We start from the raw sequence: 20416 nt of genomic DNA on the forward strand, positions 1-20416 counted from the left end.
AATTCTAGGATATCTAAATTTCCAAAGGCTGAGTCAAAATTTCGAGATAAATGTCGAAACTTCAAGATAATACTTTCGACATTTCAAGATAAAATATTTGACTTGTGTGTTACAATAGTGTTATATATATATATATATATATATATACATACATAAAAAGTTTTGAATGACATAAAAGAAACTATGTTCCATCCAGACCAATCAACGATATAAATTAAATAATTGGAGGTTTTCATTATCGATGGACAGTATTATGAAAATAACCATCATCTTAATTCTAGAAAGAGACCTTAATGTTGAAACCCACCCCCCCCCCCCTCCCCAAACAGCAAAGAAAATTGTTGCTGCGTTTGGGAAATTTCCAACTCGTGTCTGTGACCGTCATCATTTTGTAAAGCTGTTATGTCATAGTGCCACTAGGACCCGAATGCCTTTACTTTTCTTTGTTCAAACGGCATATTTTCAAGTTAGAAACAAAATACATTTTACCATTTATCTCTAAGAAGTTCTTAATCTTCGTCACAGTTGTGTTTATCAAAGAACCAGTGATCCTGGTTTGGTTTTTATTGACAATAGGTAGAATCTTAAAACATTAACTTAATTCCGGAACTGAACCTTCATGGAAGACATGCCACTCTCATAAAAAAAATGTAACGGTCAATCATGTGATACCATCATAGATAAATACCAATTAGTATATTATTCTGAAGTTGGTGTTGTACACTTTTGATACACCACAGAAACACATCGAATTTCTGTGTACTACACACACGGTCGACAACACTCAGTTTCTCTTACTAGGTCTGGTTGGTTTGTCAACCAATGATTTTATGGCTTACGCTCTATTCAAACACGGAACTACTCCACATGATCCGAGTATTTACTAGAACTTTCTGTCCGACGCATGGCATATATGCATGCTCGACTGGTAACTAAACGCACAACCACATGAACAGACGACATTTTAGCTGTGAGACTGTGTGATAGTATAGTTGGTACAACCGTGCATATTTTCGAAAGGCAAAATATATCAAAACTTTAATTCACAATTCTTCTCATTCTAAAGTCTTAGAAGTACATTGAAGCTGAAAGTTTATATTGCCATTTCATTTATCCAATCAACGAAACAAATATGACAGACAAAGAGAAGGTGAGTATGCAACTGAGCCTGCAGCTTGTGTAACGTAACTTAGGCTTAACGTAGGCCTAGGTCCTATTCCTAATTGACTCTGATTTCTGAAAGCCATGTTAGTTTAGTTTAGTTTAGTAGAAAAAAGGATCAGGAGGGACACTTAAGTCCCCATCAAGGACCCTATAAAGAGAGGGAAAAAAACTGAAGACACAAACACTCAGACCCGAATACAATGCTTAAAGTGCTTGTCCAAAGCAATCAATGTTAGCAAAACTTTGAATTCGAAAAACAAACTGCCCAGACCAGAAGCTTTAACATCGAATTGATGTGTTACCAGGGTTTTTCTCATGATTTTACATCATGAGTTGCAATTGTCAAAGAAACATTCGCATCTGCACAAGTTACAGGGAAATTTAAAGGATCGCTGTGGAGTGTGGGTATCACTGTGCACATGTTGACTTGTGTGTAATGTTCTGAATGCAGTGTAATGTCCAGTGGAAAGGTGGGGCTTATTCGCAGGGCAGCCCTGCGAATAGCCAAACACATACACCTTATTCACAGGGTAGCCCTGCGAATAGCCGGACACAAGTATCTTATTCACAGGGCAGCCCTGCGAATAGCCAGACACATACACCTTATTCGCAGGGCAGCCCTGTGAATAGCCAGACACAAGCATCTTATTTGCAGGGCTGCCCTGCGAATAGCCAGACACATACACCTTATTCACAGGGCAGCCTTAGACTGGGTTAACGGGCTCAGTAATTTTTGGGGCTATTCAAGTTTGCTTTTGGGCACCAGCTATCGTTTTGAGAGTCTTAATTGGGAGCCTCTATATTTTGAGGAATTTATTGGCCTTTGGGATTCCTATCTTAATGCTGTTAGGATTGGTTTTGGGAGCCTAGGGCCTTAAGATTGAACCAGTCTAGCATTAGTACCGCCAACATAAAAATGTCATCCCTCGATCATTTTCACCTTTGTTTTTGCAGAGTGACTGCTCATTTGCATAAGGTGTGGGAGGGGGGGGGGTGTCACACCTTTGACCATATTGGCTTTCAGGCAATATCGGCTTTTGGGGAATCCCAAGATAAGCTCCCTTATAATAAGCTTTTAAACTTGAACTGCTGGGGCTCCAAAAATTAGCTTATGAAGTGGCTAAGACTATTTGGGCCCAAAAGGTTGGCTTTTTCAAGGCCCTTAAACTGACTGGTATCAATAGCAAAACCTAATAATAAACCTATTTTCAAAATCGTCACAGCCCTGCGAATAAGGTGTCTATGTACTTTATTCGCCGGGCTGCCCTGCAAATAATCACTTCGCAGTGGAAATGTGAAGACTTTAAAGACTTACTTAAAAATGCTTATTACACTACAGAGTCAACCTTGAATGATCATCCCCCCCCCTCCATAAAAAAGAAAAAATATACTACCCATGTTAATTCAGTAGAAGTTTGGTGTTGACTTGAATGTGATTTCGTAAAGCACTCTAGGGCCTACAGCAGTCACAAAGTATGTGTGTGCTAGATATACACACCAACTCTTAACCGGAAATTATTGTTACTCTTGGTCGTAAAAATAGCAACTTTGTATCATTTATGCAAGCCTCTGTGATTGCTTTTGCATAAAATCATTTCATTTCTGTCAATATGGTATAACATCCAAGTATTTTACATACATCGTTGTTTATGTTATATGCTGTGGTTGATTTAAACATAAGTATCCAAAGCATTTGATTGAACATGTTAATGTTCTGACAAAATCATTTTAAGGATTTCCTAGATCTTATTTTATGATGTTATGTCCTTATATAAGCTCTCTTTTCAAAATTCTGTTTGCAGGCGCTAGAATTAAAAGCCAAAGGTAACGAAGCTTATAAGAAGAAAGAGTTGGACGAGGCTATTAGTCTGTACACGCAGGCCATTGAGCTAGACGGGACCAATGTTGTGTTCTTCACTAACAGAGCAGGTATTAAACAGTATGAAAAATATTAGCATGAAAAAATTTGACAATGGTTTTTCAGGGTGAATTGTGTTACTCCATTTGTTTCTATCTTGCTCTGTACAATTTAAGTATTACATGTTTAATACTACATGTTGGTAAAATTGTTCTGTTATTTGGACCAAGCTGCATGTGTACTACTGACACATGTTTACATACTATGTCATCGTTGTTGTCAAGAGAGATTTATTTAACCTACCTTCTCATACTGTTTCATACTTCCACACCATTTAGTCCAGAACCCCCCCCCCCCCTCCCCCAAGTAAAAAATTACTACAAAGTTTATTATGTTATATAATTCTTTTATAATCATGTTTTCTCTTCTTTTTTTTGCAAATCCTGAAGGTTATCTCTTATTTCATCATTCCCTTATTCAGTTTGGCAGACTAAAGTATTAGATTTAAGCTTTCAAGTATATACCCAATTTTCCTTTAAAGGAAGATATGGAAGTATAAGTTTGCTGCAATTTAAATGCAAAGACAAATTTTTAATATTTTTCATAATATAGCCTTATACATCCTAAACATATTTTAACTTGCAAACATTGAACTTGCATTTTACATGCTAAGATTCTTTACTATTAACTACAACAACAGACTATTGAAGTATTGTAGTGATCAAGACTAGTTTTTCTCTCAATTGTGTTTGTGTTTTATTTCTTCCTCTCTAAAATAGTAACAAAATTTTGTGTTTTTGCCCCATTTTTTTGTTCTTATCTCAGCTGCCTATTATGAGAAAGGGGATCAAGAGAAGTGCAGAGAAGATTGTCTGAAAGCAATAGAAGTAGGCATAGAGAACAGATGCGACTACAGTTTATTAGCAAAGTGAGTGGAGCTACTGTAGGAAATAGAAATGTTTTACGTTAGATCGCTAGATATGTGATTGGCAGATTAACATGCTACTGTACCTCCCATCTTCTGAAAGTGAATTGATCAATGTTGTGAAAACTTTATGCTGTCAATTTTGTTATATTTGCACATTTTCCCTTTGACGAGAGAAAACTTCCAGCAAATTTTAGACCGAATGTCTTTTCTGTCTCTTTATATATTTCTATGCTTTTTTATCTCTTAAGCAGATGGTTTATGTAAATGTTGTTACTCCAAAAATATGAAATGTTGTTTTGTGTCACCTTATACTGGTAGTGTTTATCAGTAACAATGTATACAACATTTATGAATCAGTTCTTGATCTCTTGATTTAAGTAGAAAATGTGAAGTGAATTCCTGTGACAAGTTGATACTTTCTTGTATCTTTTTATAGACTTTAACAAAAAACTTGAGATTTGATGTCTTTTCCTGATTGATGTTGTGCAGTAAACAGTCTATTTAGTCAATGAATGAGTTATGTTCTAATGTTGATTTGTTGAAAGAACATTATTGAATGTAATATACCTTAAAATTGTTATTTTTTTTCTCTCTCCTCTAGGGCCTACCAGAGAATTGCCACATCCTATGAAAAAGAGGAAAATTATGCAAAAGCCATTGAATTTTATAATAAATCTCTGGTAGAACAAAGAGTGCCCGATGTGCAGAAAAGAAAAATTGCGGTAACCACCACGTTTTGATTGTCAGATATGTAACAGTATATTAATGAGTTTTAGACACTGCACAGTCATTGTCAGAGTGCATATGGTGCTTCCATGAACAACATAATCACCAGCACTTTCTGAAAGAAAATTGCCTCCACAAGTAGATAGTATCTGTTGTAACATTCGATATGTTGCCTGCTGCATGTCGAGGTTTTTGTCCAGAAATGCTGCATAGCTTGAAGCCTGCAGATATTCAACATCACCATCATCACCATCACCACCATCATCATCATCATCATCATCATCATCATCATCATCATCATCATCATCATCATCATCATCATCATCATCATCATCATCATCATCATCATCATCATCATAATATTCATAATATAATCATCATAATATCATCATATCATCATCATTATCATATCATCATCATCATCATCATCATCATCATCATCATCATCATCATCATCATCATCATAATATCATCATCATCATCATAATAGCATCATCATCACCATCATCATCATAATAGCATCATCATCATCATCATCATCATCATCATCATCATCATCATCATCATCATCATCATCATCATCATCATCATCATCATCATCATCATCATAATATTCATAATCAGAGATGTAAGTCTTCCGTATTTTTACGGAAATCCGTTTTTTTTTTATTCCAATAAAGTTCCACAAAATTGTACAAATATCAAGACACAACGCGGCCAAATTGCCTGGCCCGTTGCAGCAAGCTAACTTCAATTTTCACTCATCGATCAACCAAAATACCATTTCCTGTTACACATCGCATTGCACTGTACAACATTGTGTGTGCCATGTGAACATCGTTGCGTACATGCGAACTTCAAATCGCCATAGCTCATTTCTGTCGTTGAAAAACCTTGCCTAATTCACGTTGATTCGTAACTGCTGGTGCTCGACATAAGTTTCGGAAATAACGCTTGTGATATTTGTGAGCGGCTAAATCTACGGGATACGCATATGATAGTCGATATTAGTGATCGCTTTCAAATGTGAGACTGTTTTTTATTCCGGATTTCGCTGTGACGTATTCGTTACTTGGAGCTAGCCTAACATAACGATAGTGTGTAAGTAGTCAGAACTAGGGGTATGATGTGTTAGCGCTAATACTTTTGAGCTAGCCTAACATAACGATAGTGCGTAAGTATTCAGAGCTAGGAGTAGGATGTGTTAGGACGACATTCCCCCGGTTTCTCCGAATAGTTTTCCGGGGTTTTTTTTTGGCTGCACTTACATCCCTGCATAATATAATAATCATAATATCATCATCATCATCATATCATCATCATTATCATCATCATAATATCATGATCATCATCATCATAATATCATCATCATCGTAGTATCATCATCATCATCATCATGATCATCATCATCATCATAATATTCATAATATAATCATCATAGTATCATCATCATCATATCAGCATCATTATCATCATCATAATATCATGATCATCATCATAATATCATCATCATTCATGATCATCATCATCATCATCGTCATCATCATCATCATCATTATCATCATCATCATAATATTCATAATATAATCATCATAATATCATCATCATCATATCATCATTATCATCATCATAATATCATGATCATCATCATCATCATCATCATCATAATATCATGATCATCATGATCATCATCATCATCATCATGATCATCATCATCATCATCATCATCATATCATCATCATGATAATAAATGTAGCCTTCAAGGAGCATCAATACATTAATAATAGTTTCAAACTGAATATCTGGAAAAGCGAATAAAGTTTGTTTCTATTCTGTTGTACTTTAACATGTATCAATTCTGCTTAAAGTCATCCTTTAAGGCCTTCTTGGTATTTTGACTCCTTTGATTATATCAGCATTGTCACCTGTCTTGATTACCGGAATTTTTTTGTGATAGCCATGTAAAATGCAGAACAATTTGACAATTTTTTGTGAATGATGTGAATTGGGATAAAAAAAGTATATTTTTTTTTATAAGAATTGTCCATGTAGGCTATCCTGAGTTTGGTCTCAATGTTGTAGTCTACCACTCTACTCTATACTGTTTGTTGAATCACATATCAGGTTTGCAATTGTTCCTTTATCTATTTCATCCCTAAGGAAGGAATATTCTCATTAGCTTGCTACTAAGCTTGCACGGTTTCGTGAAAACTTAAAACCGGTTTTTCTCTAGCAAAAAACAGAATCTGGCTCAAAAACCGGTTTTTTTCCCCCTCCCGAATTGCATTGCAAACATCCAAATCTCGATCGCTAAGATGCGTATTTTTGAAGCTTTACCAACAGCGAGTTCAAGTCTGTTCGTTCGCAGTATATTGTTTAAAAATAAGAAGAATAAATTCAAGAAATGTTACTGCCTTCATGACTCTCATTTTATAACCCACGTTAACTAAACTGAAGTAAATATGTTGAAAAGAAATGTGTTAGTGAAATTTTTTCTTAAAGTTTTAACATCACGTACACGTATCGTTTGTCTTGTGTTTACTGTACTTCACGAATTCAAATTCGTGTTCCAGAAAAAAATGTCACGGTCATGTTAAATTACATGTTTAATTTTCGGAGATGAGGGCCGAGCGTAAACCCCATTATGACCAATTTGAGATCGTAAAAAAAATGCCTTACAATATGATTGGTCCAATGAAGGTACAGTACCAAATTGCACGAAGCTCTAGCCATGTTCCCGGGTGGTATCTTGGCGGTAAAATAAATTTCTCTTCAAGGAGTGAAGAGAATTTACTGTCTACACTTTCAAGTACAAGTTGAAAAATATCGCTGGCAAAAGCGGGGATTAGGTCGGCAAAGAATATAAATTGTTAACGTTTAAGTTGGAAACGTGTGTTCTTCAACGTAAACGAAAAACCAACTGAGAGACGCCTTGTCTGATAACTGATAAGAAGAAATGTTTAAAGGAAACTTACAAAGAAAATAAAATCTATTAGCGTACAAAGGAGAATTGTCCCAACAGCAACATCTGTAATTTCCAGCCATGTATGCAACATTTTTACTCCTTTAATATTCCTTGACTCAAGTCTGACGCCAGGTGTCTCTTGTGAATAATGGACTGTGATTGTTCTAATGTTACTTGTTGCATCTTAGTTGTTAAACTAAGAGCCCCCCCCCCCCCGTGATTGTTCTAAAGTTACTTGTTGCATCTTAGTTATTTAACTCAGAGCCACCCCCCCCCGTGATTGTTCTAATGTTACTTGTTGCATCTTAGTTGTTAAACTCACAGAGCCCCCCCACCCCCCCTGCGACTGTACATGTCGTATGGTATTGTGGATTGCGCAATGTACCTTTAAAGTTTTAACGTTCATTTTTTGAACACGAACTGTGATCAATGTGTTTGAAAAGATTTTCTCCGTATCCTCTACTATTAAATTGAAGTTAAATAATAAGAACAACACAAAGAGGACAAACACGTTGGATATAACAATTTGTTTTGAACTGCATCTCGTCATTTGAGTGTGTACTTCTCACAACTACTAACGTTGGCCACCAAGGTCAGTTCAATACTACAAGGTACCTAACTGATGCACGCATATAAGGGCTGCATAGCCTAATGTTAGGCCTAGCTATCCACCCTCAAGCACTGGTTATGGCGTATGCGGATCGTAGCTGACAATGTCGTCTATCAGAAAAGCTTTGTCTTGTTGCAATTTACTTTCATATTGCAAAAAGAACAGTAAATAGGAGAATCCAAAGTCAACAAACTGTTTTTTTCTCCAGTATTTGCAATTCACATTTCGGTTTTTCCGGTTTTTCGGTTTTCTTAAAATAAAAAATAGTACCGAAATTCGGTCGGAAAAAAACGGTTTCGGTACTAAAACCGGTTTACCGTGCAAGCCTACTTGCTACTGCCATTTATCCACTCTGTAAGTTCAATGGTATGTCTTTTTTGACTCCTTACATACAGGCAGAAAAGAAGTTGAAAGAGAAAGAAAGATTAGCATACATAGACCCAGAAAAGGCCAAAGACGCTAAGGAGAAAGGCAACAAATTTTTCCAGAAAGGTGAAGTTCTGACACTCTCATTTCGCTACCATGTTATTTAAATTAGATCGCTAGTTTTTTCATTGCTAGGGTTCTGATGAGATTTCATCTTCGTAAATGTTAGTCTTTGGTTCATTATCCATGTAATAATGACTCTGAAGTAGACTGAGGCTTGACAGTAGATTTGGGACAGCCTTATGTAATTCCAAAAGTTTAATCGCTGAACCTGACTCAAGCAAACAAATAAGCAACGTATGCTACGACTGACTTTGACTATCTCAGTCTCAGACAGATTGGTTATTTTCATAGCTTTGTGTCTCATTCCTGCAGGAGATTATCCAGCCGCTCTCAAATCATACAACGAGGCAGTTCAGAGGAACCCTGATGATGCGAAAATATTTAGCAACCGTGCGGCTTGTTACACCAAACTGGCCGAATTTAGACTTGCTTTAGCAGACTGCGACGAATGTATCCGACTCGATCCAAAATTTGGTGAGTACTGTCGTTACATCCACAACTTCTGTCTATTTCTCTTTTCCTTTTTTTCTTCCTTTTTTGCTGTATGTGGTCTTTGGATCGGGAGTGCTACTCTACTGTCTCAGGGTAGAATGGTACATGATTTGTGGGCAAGCTGCCATAAACGCCTAAAGTTGTTCTCGTCTTATGGCCTCAGACTTCTAACGGCCTTCTAAAGGTATAAAAAGAGATATTTTGTTGAAAAACATGTCCTGAAGATGCCTTACTTTAATCAATTATTGTCTGTAATACTCCAGGGTTTGGAAAATTGCAGATAAGAGAACTAATGAAAGCTAATGACATTGTAATTTGTTATGGTAACGTCGTTGATGCCTCAAACAGCCTCTTTTTCTTTCTTTTTTCAGAAAATGTTTTCTCGACCTTGTGTGAAAAAGAAATGCAATTAATATAATAAAACTGATGTGGAGTTTATTTTTATTCTTTTTTCATTATTTATTTAATATCAAGTCCATCCTGTTGTATGTATGTTGGCTGTGTACTTAACATTCCTTTGTCATGAAATAAGTTCATCCTTCAACAGCCTGGTAAGAGAAGATAATTGAAGAGGTGTTAACGAAAGTGATGTTTATCAGCGAGCCATGTATTCAATTGTAAAGAGACTGGAGTTGTAATTATTCTATTTATCTCCAAATTCTATTTGAATACCAGTCGGAAGTTGCTACACGTTGTGTGTCCCTGATGAGACTTAAAACTGATAGAATTTTACCTATCCTATCTCAAGCACATGTATGCACATTGTCTGAATATCCATGATTTTTGGATGTTGCATTGATTGGTTTTATTGATCCAGTCAGGGCAGTGTGTGTGTGGTTGGTGTTAGATAATTAAAACTTTAATCAAACTTTATAGGACAATAAAGCATGTAAATTGAATTCTTACTTTGTCCTCCTTGCAGTGCCTTAATTATTTCTTGTTTCTTTCTCACATTGCAGCAAAAGGCTATCTGAGGAAAGCAACCGCCTTGTTTGCCCTCAAGGAACACTCAAAGGCATCTGCTGCTTATGAAAAGGTCCTAGAATTGGATCCCAACAGCACAGTAAGCTTATTTCATCTCAGTACTTAACAAAGATATCTAATTTATCTGTTCTAAAGAGCTCACCACTTATTTCAAGCTACTTTTTCTTCTAAATTTGTGTCAGCTGCTTTTGATCAAGTAAGTGTAAGTGTGTTACTTGAAGGTGATCTGTCGTTGCCATTTTATATCTCTGCATCACTGGCAGGGATGACCATGGACGTTTTAACAGTCATCAACTTGTAAATGCGTGGCAACCTACCTGGCTGCTTTTCTACTGTATTAAGAACAAATCTAGAGATGGTGTATCATTAAATGGCCAACAAATATGATAGGCACAAGCTGAAATAATGATTTGCTTTGATTTTCCAGGAGGCAAAAGAAGGTAAGAGGAGGTGTTTCACCGCTCAGAACACAATTCCAACAGATCCAGAGAAAGTGAGAGAACGGGCCATGGCTGATCCTGAAATCCAGTCTATCATGAGGGATCCAGCTATGAGGATGATCCTTGAGCAGATGCAAGACAACCCAGAAGCCCTCATAGAGTAAGTTTATGACTCATTTGTTCCTGTACTCAAACCCTCTTCCCTTTCCCCACCCCATCTCGCCCCACCCCAGCCTCCTCCCCTCAATCCTCATCCCCTCCATAATCATCCCCTGCACCCCCTTCCCCTCCATCCTCCCCCATCACCTGCCCATGCATTCCCCTCCATTCTCTCTATCAATCTCCCTCCATTCTTTTCATCCTCCCTCCATCCTCCCTGCCATCATCCTCACAAAAGAATACCCGCCTGTTCACCATTTGTAAACTAAAGCAACAATACAATTCCAAGTTTTCTCCTGATGTAGGTCAGAGAATCATATTAAATTTTAATTCCATGAGCAAAAATGCTGCTATTTTTTTAGAGGCACAGTAAAGGTTTGTCCACAACAGGCACAGTTTTACAATATCTCACCATTGGTCAGTGTTGAAAGTCGCATTAATGCATTCCATTACAAACTTAACAACGTTTTGTTTCTACTAAATAATTACACATTCATGACAACATAGATGCCAAAATGTAGGCCAATTTCGCAGAGATCCAGGGAATGAAAAATCCAACATTAACGTTCTTGTTCAAAACACTGCTCAAATGCATGAAAAGATGGCTTGCTTGACCTTACTGTTCATGACTTTTCATTAGGCATATGCTGGGTCGAAAAGTTAACGCAATCAGTATTCCAAGCACCGTTTCATAAGATCTGTCACAGACTTCACTCAAGTGCACTTCAGGCTTTTCCTCTCTCTCAAAAAATTTGTTTGAAGCAGAGCGTGTAATTTGTGAAGATCTCTTTTGGCAAGTACCCTCGATTCGTTAAATGCTTCTATGGCAGTTGAATCCATGACATCGAGAAATCGTTCACCATGTGCATCGACTCTCAATGTTATGTATTTGAGGTCAAGATTTTACAGGACCAATGAACTGTTGATCCAAGTGTACGACAACTTTGATAACAGATATCGGTAGGCCTCGCCCTGCTTTGTAAGATTTGTGGTACACATTGTGACTGCCTTTAACAAGTAGGTCTTGTTGCTGACTAGTCACAAGCTATTTGAAGTAGAGGAAATACCTCATAAAGTTGCTGTTGAGCATGACGATAATAACCAGAGTAGACTGCAAAATTGAAGGAAAGAGTTATATTCGTAATGACGAAGCAAAGTATGTTTCCTTGCATAATTTTGACAGTTTTAGTGTCTCTTTGAGATTTCATTTTTCTTTGTGCAATGTATTTAAAGTTTATGCAGGATTGTAATTATGAGAAAATGAAACCTTCATTTCTTCTCTTTTTTTCTCAATTTTCAGACACATGAAAAATCCAGTTATAGCCGAGAAAATCAATAAGCTAATATCTTCTGGTCTAATTGCTCTTCGTTGATGAAGGCCAGAGTAACCAGTCATATAAGTTTGTTTTTCCATTTATTTACTTTCTCTAAGCCTCTTATTGTTTTAATAAGTCAAGTTTGTCGAGTGAATTGTTCAGTTTTGTAAAAAGTATTGTTACTGTGTGTGTTGTAAATGACTAATATCATTCTGTATGAGTTCACATTTTGGTTGGATCAGCTCTTGAGTGTATGATATTTAATGTTTATGACCACAGTCAACATCTATCTGTATTTTGCATAAGAGTACTGTCCAGTCGCAGCGAAAAAAATGAAAAAAGTGAAAAAAATGCTATTCAGAAAGGACGGATCATGGTTGTTGTATAGCAGTTTCTTTGCACAGAGCCATAATATTTTCAGTACTCTATGAGAAAGAAACAACATAAATCTCAAAACTGTTTTACAAAATGCAGATTGCTCTGAAAAGCTGTATGTAGATGGACGTTGCTCTGAAAGCTATATAAATATATATATATATATCTATATATATATATATATATATAAATATATATATATATATATATATATACATGCCAAGGTCATATGGACAAGAAATGATAGTAATTTTCACAAGTAATACTCCATTAAATAGTTCATTGTACTGTGTCTGCATCAAATTTTAACTGTTTTCGTGATGTGAGATTCAAACTTGCACCAAAAATAAAGTTGGTTCGCAATCTGCCATTTTTCGAAACATTGCAAGTACAGTGTCTGTCAGTGTAGTTACATATATGTATAGCACAGTATGCAAATTTAGAGAACACCCATAATTACTTTATAATAAAATAATCATATATTATGACAGACCCCCCTTAACATCCAACCAATAGAAGGCCAATTGTAGTATAATGGAAGCATGCTAGGCTAGCAAAGTCTGTTTGCCAGAATGCTGAAGAATAGGTTTCAAATGTGTGATGTGCCATGAATGGCGTCTCTTTAAAATATTCCTAAAGTTATTAGGCGGCTTTCAGCTATCACCATTCTTATTTTTGTTTTTGTTCACTCTTGAAAGAAACCTTTCTTCTTTCAGTTGATGTATTTAAATTCCAAACATTGTTGTTTGTGTAACAAAACTCTGTTATTGAGAGTTATGCGCTGTCATGTTTTTAGAAATGAGGAACACACACACGTACACATTTAAAAGATTTCGGTGGGTTTACCTTCCTGGAAGGGGTGTATGTCTCCTTAGATGAATTTTCTTGTATGTTAGTCTTTAGATAAGTCATGTGATATCATTTAAAGTTAAGGATACTGTCTCCTTGATTTGTGTAACTGAGTTGCAAATTTCACAAGCATACTTAGAGTCAGGGGTTTACTGAAAGGAATGTGGGCCCCTAGGCAGGAAGGGGTCACTAATTGCTTACCCCCTCTTCTCCACCACAGGCATTGCCAGCAATGAAGTAGTAAGGGCTCCTCAACCCTTACATGTTAAAGGCCCACAATATTGGATAATAAACGTATTCACAAGTGTACTAAACATCCAATATGATTATATTGACTATTTATGCCACCCTATTGCTTTGGGATTGCCGGACCGGTTAAGTCCGCCTCTTTTGTCAGTCATAAAAATTTACTCCATTTAAAGTTACTCCATTTATATGCATGGATCTATTTGTACATTGAATCGTCAAAATACATACATGTCTGTATGATTCATTAGCACATCTCCCTTCCTCTCTCTGTGTTTTGCCTGTCATTGGGGGTGTTGGGGGGGGGGGAGGATGTGAGGGAAGGGTGTAGAGGGAATAAATCACAGAACAATGCAATCTTTAAGTAGAGGAAAGTGATCATACTGTACCATGTAAAACAAAATATGCTGCTGTTCTCTCATGTATCGCATATCAGTATCTACAGCTTGAAAAAACATCTTAAAGCAACTCAGTCTCTGTTATTTGTGAACTTTTGGATCAATACAATGTACTCACTGTTTATGTACATTATGGCAATGGTTGCAACTACTAAGCTATCATGATGTATCCATATGAATTTTAATGACAATTTTTTTTTAGGGAAACACCATGAATATAGAGAGGTTCTGGGAAATCCACTAAAGCATCTGTGTAAGAGAATGTAAAAGTGACACTCTTGTCATTCAGCCCCCAAAGAAGATCCTGCTAGGATCGAAACGTCAGGCCCACTTAATTTACATATTTGAGTATTACTCGACACATTTAGTGACATTGTTTACCCAAATGTAAAAAAAAATAACAGAACAATATTTTAAGGCTGTGAAATAAGGAAAATGTGTTGTATGTAATTTGTCAAAATTTAACATAAATTTCATGATCACACTGAGCAATGTCTGTTTCTTCTCTTTGAGTGATTGCAAATAAAATAGATCCCTACCAAAATAATTTTTCATCCAGCAGGGGGGGGGGGGGGAGGGAGGGGAATTAGTAAAATACAGATCACACAATAGTTCTGAACAAGAGAAATGCAAATTTACTCTCAATTCCAAACTTCAAAACGATTGAAATATAAAATGCTCAAGAATATCGAGATCGTAACCTGTATGTAATTCATGGCCTACTTAAGAAGAGGTCGCAAACAGCGATGGTCGAAAGATTAAGAACAAAGAGGCAAATCAAAGGAATCGTAGGATACTCTGAAGATAACGATATTCCAAAGAAATAAGAGGATTTTCCAATCCCTGTAGTATACATGTTGCCATGTCCTCACCAAAGCACTTTCAGTCATTTCCAGGAAGAAACCATTACGCTCCCGTTTGGTAATGTTTGTGCCATAACTTTTCATGTTTGTCTCAATATTTGTTCGTGTCCCAGAAATGGCACCTTGCATGCACAAGTTCTAAAAATGACTAAAATATTAGAGCACGAATCACCTCAAAACGAAAGAAATCTGACAAGTACTTTCTTTCTCTCATTTATTACACCTCTGTCTCGGTGTGTAATTCTCATGATAAATCTTCAATTTCTCAGTGGAATTATTTTAAAAAGTCTATGAAAGCTCATACATAACCACACAGGGGATGATTACTAAATTTGTACACATGAAGAACTTATCAATAATTACTTAAAAGTACTTATTTTTAAGTGTATTACCGAGAACGCAAACTCAAGAATAACCACACTGTTAAATATACAAATGGTCATTATAAATGAACCATGGATTTCAGTAGTAAAGTTCTGCCATACAATCCTTGGAGGTGGTCTTTGTGAACTCAACATAATTGCACTATCAAATAATAGGTGCTGCAAATAAATGAGTCGGAGAAACACAAATGTTTTGGATGGCAGCAAAAAGAGAGGCAGTTTAGGTTTGCTTAAAAACAACAAAATAATGCCTATAAAAAAGGAAATTGTTCCTCTAACCCCCCCCCCTTCCCCTCTCTACCACTGTCCCTCTCTTCTGCTACTTGATCTGTTTGACACCATATCCCTATAAATTAATCCCTCCATTCACCACCCTCAGAGATTCACCAACGCCGTCATGTCCCAAAGGTGACAAATTTTGATACTCTGGTAAAGTCCACACCCTGGGAAAAGCATGGCCTCTTTTTTCATGAAAGGAAACACAACAATGTTTATATTGTGGCATTTTCTTAATTTAAACACGGGGCATGATTCATTTACCCATTTCATGCTTGAAAAGGAATCTATATGGAGGAATGGTGATAAATGTCAAATTCAAGAAATGACATTTGAATAGCCTGTGAGTTTGCATGTTTGACACTTGTCACATTAGCTATGGAATTTGAACAATGGAGAGTAAAGGGGGAGGGGCAGAGGTACAGTCTCTGTGTGATATAATTAAAACTTAAATTTAACAAGAAAGAAAACATCATTACGTCTCCTCCTCAAAATGGAATTTATGCAATTCTGGGAAGAGAAAGCTTTTTCTGCTTGTATCTCTCTCTCCATATGGTTCTGCTACTTCTAGCACAGATATTAAAAGTTAGTATCTATGATTCAAAATATTATAGGTTAATACAACATTCATTTGTAATGATTCCTTATTGCATATACACAAATTTCAAGTTTGAATTAACAAACTTGGTTCAAGTTCACTCCTCCCCCCCCCCCTTTTTTTTACCATTTTGTTAAGTTTTGCTTTTGTCATATCAAGTTTTCTTTGCATAGATGCTAAAATAAGTATCTTGCATAACCTATAAATTCAACATTAATACAAACCTCTACCATATTTTGTAAATTGGATGTTACATAAACTTTGAAGGAAAGAGAAACAAATGTGAAAATAAAAGGAGACATATTAAACTGAAAAGATTGATCACAAAGTGCAATAATCAACTGGCAGATAAACAATAGATTAATAAAAGTAAATGATTTGAATCAATGATATGTGGATACAGCACAACTTTGTGTTTGAAAAGTGCAAACTTCCAATATCATTCCCACCTAGCTTGCTTTCTGAAGTCTAATATCAGAATTAACAACAACAACAACAAAAAGACACAGGAAACATGGGAACAGACAAAGAAGACCAGCTGTGTCACTATAAGACAATTCAAATGATAGCATATAAAACCTTTGGCTTAATTCTTAATTTATAGTATTAACTTTTGACTGATAAATTGAAATTCATACAAACAGCAAGTACACACACACACATTAAAACACAAACAAAGAACAGAACAGTCTTTTGGTAAGAATGAAATTACATCAATAGAAAGAAAGAAATGTGTCTGGCCTGCAAAATGGCCACACAAAAAAAGGCCAATAAAATGAAAGACATACATAATCGACCAATCTCAACCTGTGATTTACAGATCAAATTCCTCCACAAATAATTTACGACAGGAATAAAGGCACTGTTAAATTGAAATAATGTAAAACAGGTTCGTAAAACAAACTCCTTTAGATCTGAAAACATAGACGATTGCTACACATACTTTGTAGTAAAGACGAAAGTTGAAACTGGAATATCCCAGCAATTTCTATTTTGTGCCTTTTGACAGATGGGATGAGAGTTTAGAACACAGTAGTGGTCTACCAACACGAGATTCAAATAATCTACAACCATGCCTGGTTAGTGGAGGGGGTCAGAGGGGTGGGATTCAGAGGGTGTCAAGTCAGGATCCTAGTATAGTAAACTGTCTTCACAAATATGTATTGTTCTTTACCAAGTCTCTTTTGAACTGCTTCAAACCCATCACAAGTAAAAATGTATAAAAAATAAGCCGGAACCAATTTGAAATCTGAGACATTTTCCAGCTTTCTTTTCATTCATTCAGAGTAAAACGGTTTGGCCTTTACAGGAACATTAATAATGAAGAGAGATGTTTAGTGCATGCGGCCTACAGAGATGGGCATATACCAGTTATAAAAAACTCCGGTTGGATAATGATCCTCTTTCACATCATCTTTGACTCGCCATTATTTTCACTCTATCATGAAGGTAGGAATGTTTCTAGCCCCGGTCTTTTGCCCCTGTGGTCCTTCTTACCCCAAGCCACAACCAAACCTTTGCTGTCTGAAGAAAACAGGAAGTTGGAGTCCTGAGTGAAAGTCAAGCTGGAGATAAGGAAGGAAAGTTGACACCAGTGAACATGGGATGGAAGAAAATTACGATAACGAAAATAATCTTTTTTTCTTAAAATATTTCAGAGTGGTGCGTTACAGGTTTTCATTCGTATCTAATGCAAACCCTTGTCCTGTATCTGAAGTCTCAATCTGAAGAAAGGACATTAAAATTCCCCAATTCTATTTAAAATTCACATTTATGCTCCTAGAAAAATCTTACATAACATGGACATTTTTTTTTAACAAGAAACCATTAACTTAAAGAAATATGTTTTTGTGGAAGCCCCCCCCCCCCAAAAAAAAGAAGAAAATAGAAAGAATGGCTGTATTTCTTACCATTTGATAGGTCTGTCTTCGCAATGCAGCGTTCTTACAGGACTTAAGTCAAGACAACTCCAAAACCTGAAGATAAAAACAAGAATTTCAAAAAAACAAATTAAACAAGAAGATCTTAATCTAAATTAATAGAAACACAATTGAACTCATTCAACTCAATAAGGCACAGTTAAGAATTATTAATGAACTTGGGTACCGATCAACAAACCTACTTCCTACAACTGCACAGTTGAGAAAAGAGATTTCCACTAGCAGACAATTTTAATTGAGAAAATCCAAAACAAACTGATTTTAATTTTTTGAAATTGGTGAAAGAGAGACAAGGGAAGATTAAGAACCATGATTCAGAAACAGCTGTTGACATACCTCATCTTCCCATCTTGACAACCAGCGACCACAGAATTGATGGATACACCTGCTGGACTGAGGGAGAATGCCAGGCATAAGATGGTACTCTCAGAGGTTACACGACCGATGATCCGAGCATTGATGGACCACAATGTCAACTCACTCGAGGAGGAATTCAAACCTGAGTTGGAAAAAATATACAAGAAGAGCAAAATAAGGGAAACTGATGATGGGAAATACTTTCAAAGAACATGTAGTGGATTCACTTCAAAAATAGTTTTAACAATTGTAAGCTTTTCTTTTTGGGAGGGGGGGTAGGGGGCGACAACAACAAGTGGTATTGTTTAATTTTAGAATAAATGGTACTTTTTGGGTGAAATAATACTTACCACCATGTTGTGTATTAGTTACGGACGCAATGTCTCCACTAACATCACTGACCTCCACAGTAGTCACAGGACTGATGGGTCCAGTCTTGTTGCAAAGACTTCTAACATAGCATAATCTGTCAAAAGTAAAATAAAACAACAAACTATGATAATCTAAAGCTGAATGAGAAAATACTCAGCTTTTGATATGATGATATCTACTCCAGATTAGAATTTTAATGCATCTATCTACCTAAAGCTAGAAGAGTTGTGTTATTAACTGTTTGTGTGTACCAACAACAATAAACAAGACACTTCATATGCACTGTGAAGAGTATTTAGAATTTTTATTCAGTCAAATCCCAACATTTTTGGGTCCAACCAAACTCTGGGAAGCAATTCCACAATTTCTGAGCTTTTTCATTTTGCATCAAAATTAAGTTAGAAAGCCGGATGTTTCCGATCCTGGTATGATCATCTTCATATGCTGAGTGAGACAAACACAGACAAAGGAAAGTTGGGATCGGACGAATCGGATATGGACGGCATCAAATTGTTCAGGTATTTTGATAAAAAAATGCAAACATTGTGATAAAAAAAAAACCCCAAAAATAATTACCATTTGACTGAACATTCTACCAGGGGCTACCAAAAGAACGTAGTTGCAAATATGAGAAGCAGCGACATTTAAAAATGGCAGTCATGTTATATGAGTGATCTTGCAGTTTATATTAAACATATTCTTGGTGATATTTGATAATCACAAGACTAACCTATTAAGGTCCCATATGATACAGGTTCCATCTTGACTTGCACTGACGAGTATACTGTACGGGCGACAGACTCGCACTGCGGTAATGGCTCCTGTATGGCCGTAGAGACTCGCTTTCAAACCTCTCAGATGTAAACCGCAGAGCTATAACAAGAGAGTTGGAGGATTAGATGGAGGCAACCACAAGTATCCAGACAAGTAGTATAAATGATACAGTTCCCATTAATACATGATTGACATATATCAGGCTAGAAGGAGCTGGGTGTTGTGTATAACAGTACACCTTCCTTACCCATACAACCTCTCAGATGTAAACCGCAGAGCTATAACGAGAGAGTTGGAGGATTAGATGGAGGCAACCACAAGTATCCAGACAAGTAGTATAAATGATACAGTTCCCATTAATACATGATTGACATATATCAGGCTAGAAGGAGCTGGGTGTTGTGTATAACAGTACACCTTCCTTACCCATACAACCTCTCAGATGTAAACCGCAGAGCTATAACGAGAGAGTTGGAGGATTAGATGGAGGCAACCACAAGTATCCAGACAAGTAGTATAAATGATACAGTTCCCATTAATACATGATTAACATAAATCAAGCTAGAAGGAGCTGGGTATTGTGTATAACAACAGGACACATTTCTAACCATACAACTGTACGGGCACAAAGTGTTCTGTGGATAACTTTCTTTTTAATAGTGTAACACCAGATGCTCATTACCTCAAGACAAAAACTGCTCCTTTTCAAAAACAAATACGTAGGCAAGTTTTACAAAACTTTCATAGCATTTACGTCTGGCTCTACGGCCATCTTTGTATTTCAAATACTGGGTTGTGGCTGTTATAAACATTTCTGGTTTACTAATTGTGAAGTAGACTGGCTCTGTCATTTC

The 20416-nt window shown here is 36.4% G+C and overlaps 2 protein-coding genes across 8 annotated transcripts in view; one reads left to right on the forward strand and one right to left on the reverse strand.

Moving 5' to 3' along the window:
* Positions 1-927: 927 nt before the first annotated feature.
* Positions 928-13848, forward strand: LOC139971455 (stress-induced-phosphoprotein 1-like). Its single transcript, XM_071977943.1, has 9 exons — positions 928-1150; positions 2967-3093; positions 3848-3950; positions 4552-4672; positions 8647-8743; positions 9053-9214; positions 10192-10295; positions 10644-10816; positions 12116-13848. The coding sequence occupies exons 1-9, from the start codon at positions 1133-1135 to the stop codon at positions 12186-12188; spliced, it is 978 nt and encodes a 325-aa protein (XP_071834044.1). The 5' UTR covers positions 928-1132; the 3' UTR covers positions 12189-13848.
* A 1211-nt stretch (positions 13849-15059) lies between these two features.
* Positions 15060-20416, reverse strand: part of LOC139971454 (lysosomal-trafficking regulator-like) — an 85231-nt gene continuing 79874 nt past the window's right edge. For 6 of the 7 annotated variants that reach the window (XM_071977936.1, XM_071977940.1, XM_071977937.1 and 3 more), the window contains 5 exons: positions 19519-19661; positions 18767-18882; positions 18396-18558; positions 18030-18095; positions 15060-17684 (listed from right to left, as the gene is read on the reverse strand). In XM_071977936.1, the coding sequence (XP_071834037.1) occupies positions 17561-17684; positions 18030-18095; positions 18396-18558; positions 18767-18882; positions 19519-19661 (612 nt within the window). In that variant the 3' untranslated portion in view covers positions 15060-17560. Of the gene's footprint in view, positions 17685-18029; positions 18096-18395; positions 18559-18766; positions 18883-19518; positions 19662-19929; positions 20020-20416 lie in introns of those variants that run through there. The other variant, XM_071977941.1, reaches the window with a different exon arrangement.

This window comes from Apostichopus japonicus, chromosome 8 (genome assembly GCF_037975245.1).
Source record: "Apostichopus japonicus isolate 1M-3 chromosome 8, ASM3797524v1, whole genome shotgun sequence".
NCBI classification, from domain to species: domain Eukaryota; kingdom Metazoa; phylum Echinodermata; class Holothuroidea; order Aspidochirotida; family Stichopodidae; genus Apostichopus; species Apostichopus japonicus.